This window comes from Lagopus muta, chromosome 6 (genome assembly GCF_023343835.1).
Source record: "Lagopus muta isolate bLagMut1 chromosome 6, bLagMut1 primary, whole genome shotgun sequence".
Lineage (NCBI taxonomy): Eukaryota > Metazoa > Chordata > Aves > Galliformes > Phasianidae > Lagopus > Lagopus muta.
In genome coordinates this window covers 5,005,900-5,021,820 of record NC_064438.1, presented here as the reverse complement: position 1 = coordinate 5,021,820, position 15,921 = coordinate 5,005,900, and the positions used below count along the sequence as shown (strand labels likewise).

The 15,921-nt window shown below is 47.0% G+C and overlaps 2 protein-coding genes across 3 annotated transcripts; one reads left to right on the top strand and one right to left on the bottom strand.

Moving 5' to 3' along the window:
- Positions 1–736: 736 nt before the first annotated feature.
- PSMD13 (proteasome 26S subunit, non-ATPase 13) lies at positions 737–10,678 on the bottom strand. Its single transcript, XM_048948766.1, has 13 exons — positions 10,493–10,678; positions 9,412–9,490; positions 8,468–8,502; positions 8,334–8,389; positions 7,946–7,989; positions 7,621–7,707; positions 6,880–7,051; positions 6,307–6,386; positions 6,097–6,222; positions 5,461–5,523; positions 3,251–3,331; positions 2,089–2,205; positions 737–1,557 (listed from the first exon to the last, which is right to left on the bottom strand). Exons 1-13 carry the CDS (start codon positions 10,585–10,587, stop codon positions 1,462–1,464), a joined length of 1,131 nt encoding a protein of 376 aa, XP_048804723.1. The 5' UTR covers positions 10,588–10,678; the 3' UTR covers positions 737–1,461.
- A 2-nt stretch (positions 10,679–10,680) lies between these two features.
- On the top strand, positions 10,681–15,383 carry SIRT3 (sirtuin 3). Of its 2 annotated transcripts, XM_048948763.1 has the most exons (8): positions 10,681–10,807; positions 11,065–11,140; positions 12,080–12,277; positions 12,434–12,666; positions 12,819–12,919; positions 13,045–13,206; positions 13,611–13,820; positions 14,669–15,383. In XM_048948763.1, the coding sequence occupies exons 1-8, from the start codon at positions 10,768–10,770 to the stop codon at positions 14,687–14,689; spliced, it is 1,041 nt and encodes a 346-aa protein (XP_048804720.1). In that variant the 5' UTR covers positions 10,681–10,767; the 3' UTR covers positions 14,690–15,383. The 2 variants fall into 2 exon arrangements, with proteins under 2 accessions (XP_048804720.1, XP_048804721.1); XM_048948764.1 differs by lacking the exon at positions 11,065–11,140 and having other exon boundaries at positions 10,735–10,807; positions 14,669–15,382.
- Positions 15,384–15,921: the final 538 nt, after the last annotated feature.

The window sequence follows — 15,921 nt, the reverse complement described above, 5'->3', positions numbered from 1 at the left end:
CAGCAGCAATCAGGCTATCACTGAAAGAAAAACTACCCGTGGCTGCATAGGTAGCAGCAGCGCTTAAAAAACAAAACCAAACAATTTAAATCCTAAAAAAAAAGTATCCAGTTACACTAACATGGCCCTGTTCAGTTTAAAATTACTGTTACAAATCTTGCTATCACACCACTGTTCAATTATTCTACTATGTATTATGAAGTACTGTGCATCCAAATGATTACTTGGACACAGCCCCCTTTCAAGCTTGGTTCACATTCTTGATGTGCAATCACCTTCTATCTTTATAATCATATCTGCAACAGTAGAGTGAAACAAATCATGGGAAGTTTTAGAAGTTGTTAAGAGTTAAAAAATAAAAAAAAATAAAAAAAATCACCGAACTAAATCTGCAAAACCACAAGGAAGTATCACTGCAAAGGTCTGAGGAAGGCCTAAGATTGTCATCTTAGGATTGTCATCTTAGGCCTGCCTCAGACGTTTGCAGTGATACTTCCTTGAGAAAAGGCATCAGACATCTTCCCAGAAGGAAAAATAAACTTGAAAATAAAGTCTGTGCGTAGTAAAGTTCTACATACTCAATGAATCACATGCTGCTGGTGACTCACAGACTAATTTAACCTGCATTGCTCTGGGAAGAAGGTTATTTTGTTGTTGACTTTTAAATACAAAACTCTAAAGGAAGTGTATTTATAACCAGTCCAGAGACCCAACTACAAAAGAAGCACTACAGAACTACAGAAAAGGGAAGGCAGAGTAGTTTATTCCAGCAGTACTGCTGCAATTCACTTTAGCACAAAGTGTTCGTAAAAGACAACCACCCCCAGAAGTATATAAAACCAAATCCACTGAATGGTAATCCTGGAAAAAACCCTTTGATGGAGTAAACACTCCCTCTACTGCAAATGAAGAGGAGGGACTGTGGAGAAAGAGGGCAGTAGAAATGATTTTGATAAAGCTGCCTTCAGGCTGCTGCAGGGCAGGGAGGGAGAGGGTACCAGGGAAGGTCATGCCCTCCTAAGGCCAACACCACTAAAGTAATACCACATACAATGGTCAGGCACCTCTCTAGCACATTTTATAGAGGAGCTTCTGCTACCCCCTCAGCGGGCAAATAGCCTCCACTCCTGTAACATGCAATGAGTATTCACATCCTCCCACAGTTTGACAGCAGGACTGATAGATCAGCCACCACGGAGCCTTTGACCTCTTTGTTCGAGAGCAGGATGGGAGCTCCCATGGTCAGTGCCACTAATGTTAGCGCATAGGGAAATCTTGACTCCAAGCACCAAAGGGTTACACAGCAAAAGGCCACTTACTCCTCCGAACACGTATCATAAAGCTGCTCTCCCCTTCGCCCACCCACCCCCCTTCAATATAATTCAGTACAGAGTCAGTGGTCTGAGTGCTGCTAGCATCAGTAGCAGTAGAAATTCCTCTCCCAGGATAGTGCAAGGTCCTCTATGTCAGGATGTCATGGGCTTGATGCTCCACCAACATCTCCATGCTTTTCACATCTGTGCACCAGAACTCCAGGCGATCTTTCATTCCTTTGATCTGGAAGACAAACCCACAGTAACTCGACTGCTCCAATCACTACAAACGGCAAAATACTGGAGATCTCCAACTTCTCAGAACATTTGTTATGAAGGTGAACTTGAGAAATTCAGCACCTTCTGTCTTTATCACCCTGACCTACTCTCTTCCCAAGAGAAGACCACCAGCTGCAGCTTGTTTCTTGTTTCACACATTTCTGTTTGAAGGAGCCACATCCTGGAAAACGGTCACTTCACTGAAGTTTTCTGGTGGTTTTTCAAAGGGAAGGTGTTTCTATCAGTCTATCTCCTCACAAATCTATAAGCAGTTACTGCAAAACACATACAGATGCACCATATACACAAGGAAGGAGCTAAAGGCTATGTAAATAATGGAAGAGAAGCAGATATAGTTCTGAGTTTCCTGCACACCTTCAAGAAGCAATAAAGATCTGTTCTCAGTGACCTTTAGCAGTTCTTATTTCAGCTTACAGGTCAATTAAGGCACAAGAAAATACATCAATACTGCCACAGTATTCCAGCTGGTCATTACCTGCTGTAAATCCAACACACGTGGCTGCACCCACGTCATGTGCACCCTCTTATCCACTTCATCAATACTGCCCTTTACCAAGCCTACTGAGAGAGCCTTCATCACCAGCAGTTCCACCTAAAAAAAAAAAATAAAAAAAGGAAAAAATACCAAGAAAACAGGGGATCGTCCATTTTCCCAAAGATGTACAAAACCTTTAAATGGGTCCAGTCTGTGATTTTTTTTTAAGGAAAAAAAAAAAAGATCAAGGCCTGCAGCATCTCTCATACCCACCTTGCTTTAAAGAAAATAATTTGTACAGAGGGTGAGGAGCTGCATCTTTCTTTTCGCAAGATATTCAACAAGAACTTTTACCACATCCTTGCTGAACAACCTAGTTAGAGCATACAGAGAGACCACAGGATGAGAGTTTTAGCAGGTTCTTCCTGCAAGTTCAAAGGCAAGCTTAATGTCACAGAATTGAGCAGGCAGCTGATTATAGAGTTTCTCATGAGTTGACACTGGGTCAAATACTAATAAACACTCTTTTAACGCTAGCAGGATAGCAAATTTACAGATGACACCAAAGTGGTAGGAGAGGTAGAGATGCTGGAAATAAGAGCCACCATAAAGACAGATCTCTGTAGATCACACTACACAATTCTTCTTAGCTCAGTGACAACAAGCATGAAGTCCTGAGCCTAGATGAAAGAAGGCCAGGGGAAACATCATCATAGCCTTTCAACATATAAAAGGCAGCAACAGAGAACGTGGAGGTGCTATTCTCACATGGACGCACAGTGAAAAGAGGGGAGACAAGAGTCAGAAGTTGTTTCAGAGAGAATTCTAGCTGGATAAACAATAAATTCTTCACAGTGAGAAAAATTAAACACCAGTGACATGGCAAAATCTCCCCTTGCTGGAAACAGTCAGCACAGTTTGACAGAGTCCTGGATAATATAAGTGAAAGGCCTGCTTGCAAAAACAGGTTGGAACAGATGCCTAAGAATCTTCCAGATCCACTTATTAACAGATAGGAGCAATTTCTTCTAACAGTGTTCACCAAACACAAGAACAGGGGAGAAGATTCACACTTAGGGATCCATGAGGGAGTGGATCCAGTCAGAATGTTTCAGAACTTAAAAACTTCAGCATCAAAACATCAGTTTAGCCCTGAACTCACCTCGTTCACAGTGACTTTGGCACTCTTAGCAATCTCCTCAAAAGTGAGCTGCCTGTGATTGGCTGGGCGGGTGAAAGTCATCTGAGTTCAAGAAAAGAAAACAAAAAATAAGGCCTCACAGTTCATAGAATCATAGAATCACAGAATCACAAGGTGGGAAAGGACCTACAAGATCATCTAGTCCAACCAACCTTCCATTACCATTGCTACCACAAGCACTAAAACAGATCTTGTTGCTCCTCATCCAGTCATCTCTTGAACACTACCAGGGACGGCGACTCCACCACCTCCCTGGGCAGCCATTCCAGTGCCTGACTATTCTTTGGGAGAAATAGTTTCTCCTTATGTCTAATCTCAACCTCCTCTGATACATCTTGCGGCCATTTCCTCAGGTCCTGTTTGTTGCCTGGAAGAGGCCAAACCCCTCCTCACCACAACCTCCCTTCACGAAGCTGTAGAGTGCAGTGAGGTCTGCCCTGAGCCTCCTCTTCTCCAGACTGAACAATCCCAGCTCCCTCAGCCGCTCCTCATAAGACTTGTGCTCCAGACCCCTCACCAGTTTTGTTGCCCTTCTCTGGCCACTTTTCAGGGCCTGAATGTATTTTTGGTAGTGAGGGTCCCTGAACACAATACTCAAGGTGTGGTCTCACCAGTGCTGACTACAGGGGATGCTCACCTCCCTGCTCCTGCTGGCCACACTATTTCTAATGCAGGCCAGGATGCTGTCGGCCCTCATGGCCACCTGGGCATGCTGGCTGGGCCTGATCCCCTGGATGCCACACACGTCATGCGATCTCACCTATGACGCCTTGCTCCGTAACTTTCCCTAGTACTGATGTCAGGCTGACAGGCCTGTAGTTCCCCAAATCCTCCTTACAGCCCTTCTTGAAGATAGGAGTCACATCACCAAGCCTCCAATCCTCTGGGACCTCTCCAGTTAACCAGGAGCACTGGTAGACAGCTGAGAGCGGCTCAGCAATCACCCCTGCCAGCTCCCTCAGCACCCGAGGGTGGAGCCCATCCGGTCCCATGGACCTGTGACAGTCCAGATGGAGGAGGAGCTCTCTGACTGTCTCCACCTGAATCACCAGGGGTGTATTCTGCGTAGCAAACCAGACTTGCAGATCAGGGCGTGAAGTGCGCTGAGGATAACTGATCTGCCTCTCAAAGGCAGACTTAAAGGTGCTGAGGACTCAGCTTTCTCCTTATCCTCAGTGGTCACATTCCCTGCTGCAACAAGTAAAGGATGGAAATTCTCCTTGGTTCTTCTCTTACCATTGTTCCTTTTGATATTGGTAGTTGTTCTTACGTTGTTGGGTTTTTTTTCCACTCTATAGCACACACAGCCTCATTGCACTGCCCCGCTGAGATCTCAACCTGCAGCACCAACTGCTTTTTCCATATTTAATCAAAATATTTCAAAGAAAACTATTTCTGCCAGCAGAAAATAGTAGCATTCCTCACTCCTCCACAAACCTCGTTGCTCTGAGCAGATTTCCCACTAACACCACAATCTCCAAATAAAGCAGGTCAGACTGCACTGAACCCCTGACACAAGACAATGCCTATGGGTGGTAAAAGCAGTTCCCAGTAGAACACTAGAAGTGGAAAACACACACACACACAGGATGTGTGCATATATATATATATATATATATATATATATATATATATATATATATATATATATACACACACATTATGATTTAGATAATGGAACTCCGAAAACAGATTGAGAGTCAGGGAGGTTTACACATAAACACTAGTTGGTAACAATAAAACCAAAATCTTCAAGTGACAGAGAAAAATGTTTTCATCACTGAGTTACCAGCCAGAGAAAGGACGTAAGTTGGTTAAGACTTTAACCACATTTTCTTACACAGAACATATCTGAAGAGTTATTTCAGATACTGCCCTTAGGTACAAAGCTTGCTCCTTACTTCTCCACCTCCATACCCTGACTGAAAGAGAAACCTTTGAATCCTTGAAACCACAAACAAGCACAATATTTGCTTCTTGGCACCACCTAGAGGCAAAACTTGCTGTCAACCAGCTAGTTGCACTCCAGAGTTTCTCGGTCATACAAATGAATCTGCTCAGCAGAGAATGCAGCACTTGACTTTGAAGCTAACCCCATCAAAAAGCAGTCAGAGCAGCACCTTTCCATTTCCCACATTTCCCACATGACAGTTCTCAGCTCAGCAGCTCACCTCCATAAGACATAACAGTTGAATCTTCTGCAGCAGAAGCGCTTCATTTGCAGCCAGATCTGGCTGTGAGAGGGTAAAACACAAGTCTGTTATTACTTATTCTTCCCTGCTGGCAAAGCATGCTATACACAGGAGTAAGCCAGAGAGACCCATTCATGGTGGGTACCTCATAAATCCTCTTGTATGAGAGCGAGGCCACTACAAGCCACCCACTGCTTGGCAATGAATCCATAAAGTAAGTCCCGAGAACTGAGTTAAACACACTGCCCCACAAGGCAGGCAGCCTCCTAATAAAAGCCACAGCCTTGTATAAGCAGACAAGTCAATATGCAACTACTGCCATATCCATAATACTACAGAAGTTAGGTGTCTGCAATCACCTGGGAGAGAACAAGGGAGCAAAGAGGCAGGTGCTGTCCAAGTGCCCTCTCACCATAATTACAATTAATAAAGCTTCTTTAACTTTGCAGTCCCTATATTCTCTGACAAAACCAACCAAGATGAAAGATGTAGTTCTGTGATTAAAATTATACCCAAAAGTCAGGAAATCTTAAGTTAAAGATCTCAGAATCTCCTAGGTGACCTCTGTAAATACCAAGCCTAGACATCAAGCAATGTAACAACTCAATCACTCACCTGTTGACCCCATGCTGACTTCAAAGCCTGAAACGTCTCTACATTACCACTGTTGAAGGCATAAAGCGTATCAATCAGCCACTGCCGATCAGTGCTTCTCAGGGACTCCAGAACAGGGTGCATGAGCTGTGGGATATATGCAAAACATTGTTAAAAGGATAAAATCAACTCCTACTACTCAACAGCAGAAAGAAAAGTAGCATCCCTTACCAGCTCTCCAAAGTTATAAACACCTTCTCCCAGGAGCCCTGCCAGCCCCAGGGTAAAGGCTCTCTCCTGCTGCTCTGATACTGTAGAAAGAAAAAACCATACAAACAACACCAAAATGTCAACAAACATTTGCTTGGAGCAGCAGACTAAGTCCCATTAGCCTTTCCCTCACTTTCTTCTCTGTCTGTATTATATTAGCTGCAGCCCTTCCCCCTTTCCATTCCCATGCCTGAAATTCAGAAACTTGCAACAAGCACAGGAGTGTAAAAGAAAAAAAACAGAGAGGCTTTTTTTGAACCTATACTGAAGATTTTGGGAACTAGAACAAACTCTCTCTCTTGGTAGGAGCATTATGCCCTGCCTCCATCACCTCAATTCACTTAAAAGCAGAATCCTACTCATTCTTCATGTGTTTCCTAACCGCCCCCCTCCTCCCTGCTTTCTTTCTAGGTAGGTCCTAAGCCAACAATACACTCAAAACAAAGCCAAGAAAACCTGTGCATTTATTTAGTTTGAAGTGACAGAACAGAGAGTGAAGTTGAGGCTCTCTTTGCTAAGCAAAGGAAGAGTTACCCGGCAGATCTTTAACATCGATGCACCCCAGAAACCGCAGTGCATCCTTGTAGTACGAGGCGTGGTTCCCAATCGTCTGGTAGTACTTGCTGGAGAGATCATAGAAGCGGCTATGAACTGAAGTCACCCCAGGGAGATTGTTCAGCATCTCCTCAACCTCCTCAATGGTCTCCTAGTAAGTGGAAAACTTGTTTGTTACATAAGGTACACTTCATGCACATCCCCTCCCTATCCTTCCAGTTTATTGTTAAGGGTTATCATATCTGTTCTGCAAGTCACATCCATTCAGTAGTAAGAACAGATGAGACCACAGCCAAAGCCACTACCATGGTATTAAAAATAAAGTAATGGCATTTTTCCTCTAAAATGAAAAAAGCAAAAAAACCAACACCACACACACAAAAACACCCCAAACTCCATCTATATAATACTTAATACCATAATCCTTCAAAATATTTGAACTTGCAAAAGGCTCAAGCAGAACTGCATGGAAAACCCTAAACTTCAAAGATGGTTCTCAGAATCTTCCTGAAAATTCATTGGCTGCAAGCACTACACCCACATTTTTATGGCTTAAGAGACAGAGAGCAGAACTGCAGGTCTTCCTGGAAGTCCTAGGAGCTGCGTATCTACGATCATCTCATTCACAACTGAAGCACAGGCGCAGGCACACCCACTACTGAACTCATCACTGAGCTCCAAACTAGTTGAGTACTTGTACAACTCTAGCTACCACCTCACCTTTGTCACCTGCAGGTCTCCAATGTTCAGCTTCAGTGCTCCAATGGCCGTTTTACACAGAATGACAGCTTCATCACTGCTTTTTACCTGTAGTTACAGAAACCCATACTTGAGTGTTTCCATTCCAGTCAGGACAGCTCTTGAAACCCAAACCCCATTATACTTCACTTGTTAACAAGCTACAGCATTGGAACACAGGTGTTCACTCTAAGGATTCTCCACCATAGTCTCAACATAAAGACATGTCTTTCCAGCTGTTTCGTATTTGAAATACACATTACCATTCACATAGGTGAGCAACTAGGAAGGGTGATCTCAAAAATACCTTTTCTCGAGTCTTTTCCAGAAAGGTAAGGGCCACAGTGGGATCTGCAACAACAACAACAAAACCCTCAGAAATTCCTCTAAATTAACCTAGGTGTAAATCCTTTACCTAAATTCAAGAATTTTTTCCTATAGCATATTGTCCAAACTTCTAAAGCTGCTACCATCTGTAAGCCAGGCTTTCTGCACATTAGCTGATTTCTCAGCTGAGCAATGATACTGATGCTGTTACACAGCACTAATTACTCAAACTCTTAGCGCTGGTGCTTTCCTTTTTCCACACACAAGGAAGACAATAGCTCAGCACTGAAGTTTTAGCTGTTACTACTACCTAGTTTCATGGACATCACTGCTTAAAAATGCTGTAAGCAAAGGGTAAGGTCACTTACCTGTCATCTGCCTGACTACATGAAGAATGATCTCTACAAGGGACAGGGGATTCACCCTAGAATGAAGAACCCATTGTCAGAGCAGTAGTTGTCAGCAGTGGGCTATCCAAAAACTTCCAGGCAAACAAACTCACCTGTGTTCAAATTCGCTGATAAAGTTCTCATAAAGCTGTGGGTACAAAGATATGAACAGTCAGGGAAAACAGATATTTTGCTTTATCCACAACATTCACTTCCTCCTTGTATTCCCATACATTCTTCCAATAAAGTAGGGAGCAGGAAAGAGCTATGTCATGCAAAATACAGGATCCAAAAATGGCTTTTTTTGTGATAATTCTATCCGTTCAGTATCCTCCCACCTGGAAGGGGTGATTCATGAACTTTATAAGCTAGCAGATACTGAAACACAATGCCTCTCTGCAGACCAGCCTGGTGCTTGCTTTCTACTACCAATGCACACATAGCACAGGCCTAAACATTTCAAAACTCCCTGCACACATTCTAACCCCTTCACACACATTCCTTCAACTAGAAACTAGTGGCTCTTCATCAAGGAAGCAATTGCCTCATGGGAAACTGATTTTAAAAGAGACACAAAGGAAAGTGAGGAAAGAAGGAATGCTCACTTGTAACACACAGAGGATATGAGTAAGCCCCTATCTTCATGAAGGAAGAACCTGACAAAGCATGGGTGAACTACTGCATACAATGCTCTGTAACTACTATCTATACTGCAGCCAGCCTATCCTGTATTTGCAACAGTAAACCACCCTATTCCAAAAGGGAAAGAAAAAGACAGTACACCCCCTGTCCAAAATCTGGACTGAATGAAATCACGATAACGTTAATTTGAGGCTCGCTACACGGCACACTTAATCTTTGCACACTTCCAAAAGAGCTACCCAAATCCCCACACACTTGCATCTGCTTCACAAACTCCTCCCAGGTAAGTTTCTCTAGTTCAGTGTTTCTCCTGAGATAAGTCACAGAGCACTTAGTTTCGCTAGCAGGAAAATACCATCACTCATCTTTGTCACAGAAAGGGGAACAAAGGCTCATGGATAGCTGAGCACCTCACCTTGATGAGTCCATCTCCTTGGGCAAAGCAAGGGTCCTGCACAAAATCCAAAACTTGCAGCGTCAGCTGGTGCCAGAGCCTTCAAAACACAGAATCACAGAACTATGAAGATTGGAAAAGGCCTCTGAAATCAAGTCCAACTCCAACCCATACCTATCATGTCCAATGACCCTCAGTGCCACATCTCTGTAGTTCTCAAACATCCCCAGGGGCAGTGACTGCACCACCTCCCCAGGCAGCCTGTGCCTCTGCATCTCTGCTCTTTACAAGAAGAAATGTTTCCTAACATCCAACCTGATCCTGCCCTGGTGCAACTTGACGCTGTCACCTTTAGTCCCATCACCATTACCTGGGAGAAGAGGCCAAATCCCACCCACTTCCACAACCTCCTATCAGGCAGTTATTAGGACTGATAAGGTTTCCCCTGAGTCTCCTCTGCTCCAGACTTAACCATCCCAACTCCCCCAGCCGCTCCCCATAAGACATGTGTTCCAGACCTCTCACAGCCCCACTGCCCTTCTTTGGGCACACTCCAAGACCTTTATGTCTTTATGGTAGTGATGGACCAAACTCTGGGCACAGCACTCAAGGTGTGGCCACGACAGAAGTGAGTACAAGAGGACGATCAGCTCATACTCCAGCTGGCCAGGCTACTACGGACACAAGCCAGGAAGCCGTTGGCCTCGGCCACCTGGGCACGCTGCCTGCTCACGTTCAGCAGCCGCTGTCAGTTAACCCCCAGACGCTTTTCCCCCCGTGCAGCTTTCAGTCACTACCCCCGGAGCAACACCCGGGGCCACGCACAAGCAGGGCATCCCGCAAGCTCACACTGACACCAGCCCCGCGGTTCGGGGACGAGACACAGCGGTGACCCCACCACGCCGAACAGGGACTCCCCGGGCGAACGACCGCAGCACCGTGGAGGAACACGGAAAGCATCCCCTGCCGTCCCCCCGCGCCTTACCCGCAGCGCTAACCGAGCCGCCCCCGCTGCCCCTTTTCCCACCCGGAGCCTAGCACCCCGAGGCGGACCCCCGCAGCCACCTCGGGGCGATCCCGCGGAGCCCCCCCCGACGCTCACTTCTTATTGTAGAGCTCCTCCAGGCGGTGCCACACGGCGGCCTGCCCAGGCCCCGCGCTCTGGCTCTGCTGCAGGAAGCCCGGCACGTCCTTCATGGCGGCGGCGACCGCAGCGGGCAGCGACGCCGAGCCCCGGGCCGCCCTCACCGGAAATGCACACTCACTTCCGGCGCGGCGCGGGGCACGCTGGGCACCGTGAGGCCTCGCGTTGCCCGTCCCCCCCGCACACTTCCCCTTCCCCTCCACCCCGCCCCCCGTAACCATGGCAACGGGGTCATGGAGCGGGGGGTTCGGCGCGGAGCGGCACTGGTGGCGGGTGAGGGGAGGGAGTGGGCCCTGATGGGTGCTGGGGGGAGCCTGCGTGGAAGGGACAGGGGCTGAGGGTATGGGGAGGAGCTGGGGTAAGGGAGCAGGGCCGGAGGGGAGCCTGAGTAAGGAGTAAGGGGCTGGGCTCTGAGAGGGAGCTGAGAGGAGAAAGTGGGGTTTGGGGCAGGCCGAGGGAGCCTCCTCTTCGCATTTTGCTGTCTCCGTTTCTTCCTTGAATCGCAGTTCGCTGAGTGTGTTTTCTTGCAGCGTGGAGGAACCTGTGGGAGCGTGGTGGCCCGGCTCGGTTCCGCCCTCAGTGCAGGACTGGCTGTGGGGCATGCAGGTAGGGCTGGATGGTTTCGTGCAGCCCTGGTGCGGAGAGCCTCACCTCTCCTGTCTGAACAGACACGTGGGCCTGCGTGTCTTTGAGTCTGAGCTGGGGATTGCAGCTGGGAGCTCAGAAACAAAGCGCAGAGAAATGTTAATGTTTGCCAGGTTGTGAATTTAGCTCTGTGGGGATCTGACCTGGCACGGCAGAACCGTGTCCTAGTGGTGTCAGTGTCAGTCACACTGAGCACAACGTTAGGACATAGTAATTGCTGTTTGCAGATTGCCAGGATCCAGCAGCTCTTGGCTCTTCACATTCCCATGCCTCGCCTGGACTGCTTTTAATATCCTGCTGCAGCAAGCACTCATTGTCTAGGGAGAAAGTGTTCCTTAGATAATAATGGGTGTTCTGAGCCCCATCTGTACTCACTGCTGACCTGCAGTTCCTGTACTTTCCAGCTGTTCATGGAGCTCTCCCACGGCAGAGTCCTTTGGGGGGAAGTAGAGAACTGGTGAAATGTCTGTTCTAACCCAGGCAGTGCTGTTTTCCAGAGTGACCACAGCACCCTGTTAGAAGCTTCCTGAAACCCAAAGCATAGAAAACAGTATTGTAAATAATATGTGAGACTTGAGTCCCTGAGCATGGTTCCCACAGTCCTGTGTCTACTCCCTGCAGAAAAAAAAAAAAACAACAACCTTCTTATAGGGAAATTTGGTGTGTTTTAGCATTGGGTGTTTTTAAGGTCTTCTAAAATCAGTGCAATGCAAAGCATCTTTTTTGAGAGTAGACTAATGCTTAAGCTTTGTCCTCATTGATTATATACTAATACAGTCTTGCAGATTGAAGAGCGTTCTGCAGCATTCTTGGTGTGGTTCTCCCCCAGGTCCACTGAGCAGCTCTTTCAGCTGAAGTCTCTCACCAGGCAACCTACTGTGCTTTCCCTCTTCCAAACAGGGTACAAGGGAACAGGTCCTTCTCTCGATCTGCTGCTGCCAGTGCTGTTTTGGGACTGGGCAGTTGGGGAGGTGACAGTGGGAAGCAGAAGCTCACCCTGCAGGATGTGGCGGAGCTCATTCGGAAGAAGGAGTGTCGTCGAGTAGTGGTGATGGCCGGTGCAGGGATTAGCACCCCCAGCGGGATCCCAGACTTCAGGTAGTGCCTTCATTGTTTTATATCCTTGTTTAATATTGGGACTACCGGGTTCTTCAGCCTAGGCCAAGGACCTGGCTCTCTGCTCTTTTGTGTCTTGGCGTGGTGTGTGGCTTTCCCCCTGTGTTCTGACTGCCTGCCTTCCTTGCCTCTCTGCAGGTCCCCAGGGAGCGGCCTCTATAGTAACCTTGAGCAGTACAGCATCCCTTATCCCGAAGCCATCTTTGAACTGGCCTACTTCTTCATCAACCCCAAGCCATTTTTCACTTTGGCCAAGGAGCTCTACCCTGGCAATTATAGACCCAACTATGCTCACTATTTCCTGAGACTCCTGCATGACAAAGGGCTCCTTCTGCGTCTCTATACTCAGAATATTGATGGGCTGGAGCGAGGTGAGTTTTCTCCAGCTCTCAGCAGTACAGTACCAGAAAAAGATGAGGATGAGAAACAGAACAGGAGAACTGGGGAAATGCCTGTTGAAGATGGAGTTTCTGGTTCAGTCACCTCATGCTGAGCTGATCCTCTCCCACCTGCTGTGTTCCAGTTGCTGGGATCCCTCCTGATAGACTGGTGGAAGCCCACGGCACTTTTGCTACTGCCACGTGCACAGTCTGTCGGAGGAAATTCCCAGGAGAGGACTTCAGGGTGAGTGACTGCAGCTGGGCACTGACATGAAGTAATGTTACTGGGAGGGTCCAACATGGTTGTGACCCTGCTTGTGTGTATATGTGCTGCCCCATATCAACTGGCATTGGGTACTTTTACTTCAGGGGGACGTTATGGCAGACAAGGTCCCTCACTGTCGCGTCTGCACCGGAATCGTCAAGCCTGACATCGTGTTCTTTGGCGAGGAGCTCCCGCAGCGCTTCTTCCTGCACTTGACAGACTTCCCCATGGCAGACCTGCTTTTTGTCATCGGAACGTCCCTGGAGGTATGGGACTAGGGGATGTCCTTGTTTACAAGGAAAAAAGGGCCCGAGGGGCTCTGGAGGAGAGAGAGGGGTTACAGAAGGCAAGGAACTGGGTTATCTAGGTAAAATTGGAGATAGCGGGAAGCAGGGTGTATGCACTCAGAGGCAGTATGAAAACTTTAAGTGCTCCTGGTGAAGGTGGGCACCTGGAATGGAAGAAGTAATTTTTGCAGCAACCTGAGGCCATGGGATAACTGGCAACATCCATAACCAGTTCAAAGCTGGGATAGCTTAGCCCATGGTGGGAGAACTTGTTAAGCACGAACCCAGCAGTCTGAAATCTCTGAAATGCAGCACGTAATGAATTGATCCCTGCAGCGGGGTGACCACCTTTCTCTCTGCTCTGCCGGGTTGCCTCCCTCTAGGTGGAGCCCTTTGCCAGCCTGGCAGGAGCTGTTCGCAACTCCGTTCCCCGGGTCCTCATCAACCGAGATCTTGTAGGACCGTTTGCCTGGCAGCAACGTTACAATGACATAGCCCAGCTGGAGGATGTGGTCACTGGGGTCAAGAAGCTCGTGGAATTGCTGGACTGGAACGAAGAGATGCAAACACTAATTCAGAAAGAAAAAGAAAAGGTGGGAAGGAGCTCGGTGCCCCATCTCTTTCTCTTGGCCTCCATTCCTGGTGCTTGAGTTGTCTTGGGGGGGATGCAGGCAGTGTTTGCTGGGATTAGAGACTTGCACCACAGGCATTGCCATGCTCACAGTCAGCACTCAGAGAAAAGAACCAGAGAAAAGTGCAGGAGGGTTAAGAAAGCAAACAGCAGTGGTATTTTGCAATGGGGGCAGGCACAGTGCCACAGAGCAGACTGCTGTATTGCTAAACGTTTCAGTGGGCAGAAGGGGAGGACAGAGCTGCCAGCCTCAGAGGAAACAGGAAAAATGTGGAAAATGCCAAACTCAGAGTTCAGCGTGAGTGCTTTAAGGCATTGTCAAGTGGTAACATGCTTGATTACTGAAAAGCTGTGGCTTTCAGCTGCTTATTTATTTATTCCCAAATGGAACACACCATATAGATTTAAGGACAGTAGCCCAGAGTCACAGGCAAAAAAAAAAAAAGTTATGTTAATCCAGTCCAATCTTGTAAGGCAGTAGAGGACTTGGTTTTTATAGTGCTTAGCCCTGCCTGTGAGCCTGAGATGCTGTTAATGGTACCTGCTTTAATGGGAGTAACTGCTCAACCAAACAGGGAGCCAAGCATCACTTTAGCAGAGTACTCTTTCAGTACATTCACCTAATTGCTTTGGTTTCATTTAATGCTTGTGCTGTTCTAAGCCACAGATGGATGGACAAAGCTAGTGCAAGTGTTGCAAAGCATGAAAAAACCTCCTTGCTTTGGGATTTTGGTGCAGCATCACTGACTGAGCTAGTGGGGGGTGGGAGGTTTGAAACACCCAAGCAAACACTGTGGTCTTTATTTTTAGCTGGACGCAAAAGACCAATAGCACAGCTGGCTCCCTGCTGCTGGAAAGCTGTGTTCATCCTGAAGAGAAGGAGATGTTGTCATGCCCAGCATGAGCAAAGAAAGAGGCAATAGCAGGGAGCTGTGGAAAAGTCCATCCAGGTCTGCAGCAGGAAATCTACATAGGACTGGCATTTGGGAAAAGGAGGATGCTCATGGCTCATTCCAGCCAGCCTGGAAGCAGTGACACCCTGTCACCCACGAAGGAAGGGAAGCTGAAAGGAGCACAGCCCCACTGCCAAGCTACAGTTTCCACATGTGAAGGCTTTTCTATCTGAGACTTCAAAACATTTGATGTAGCCACTGAAGGTTGTTCCTCCTCACCTTACCTCATTTCAGCACCCATTAGGAGATACCTTACTCCTGCGTGGCTCTGTCTCTGTCAAAGCACCATCTGACAATGTCCAGCCATGAGTTTCACCAGCATGTCAGATGAGATGTGCTGGTGCACAGCTCTTCCTCAGATACTTTGTTCTTAGTCATGAGCTGCCAGCTGCTGCAGATTGGTAATGTTTAGTCTTTGGATGAAACCTGCTGATCAGGAGATGATTGCTGTTAATGTGCCTGGCCTGTTCCTGTTCAGAAAGGCCAGCTCAACCGCTAAGAATTATCAGGGTAGGGGTGATTATTAATAATAAAGAGTTACAACTATTTTGCTGATGCCAGCAGAGAGTTTTTTCTGTAAGTTTCACACAGTCCCTTGTGCTTGAGTACATACTGTCCCAACAAAATACATAGGTGTCTTACTAATACAACACTGGACACTCCTTAACTTCTCTGCTCTACAAAGCAGCCTCCAAAAGCTGTATAAATGGCTGTCTGTATAATTACAAGTCTTTAGACCTAATACACAGCTGGTGTACATCCAACAGCTCTAGGGACACTATTGAAGTCTGGCGCAGCTACAGGAACAGAGACTTCCATGCTTTGTGTCCTAGCAGCTTCCTAAAAGAAAGGTTTGAACAAACGTGCATTCAGAGAAACAAGCTCATTTATCCAAAAGCACAATTCAAATACATCTGTGTGGTCCTCACAAGTGGGATCTCAGCAGATCTGAACGTGCAGCATCAGGGAAAGCAGAGGGGCTGTTGCTACTTTAGAGTGATGTGATTTTTGCAGAATTTTAATCACTACTGCTAAAAATACCATCATCCCTGATAAACTAGCACTGCAGTTACAAAGCACACCTTCAGCTTCTCAAAGAGACAGCCTTTC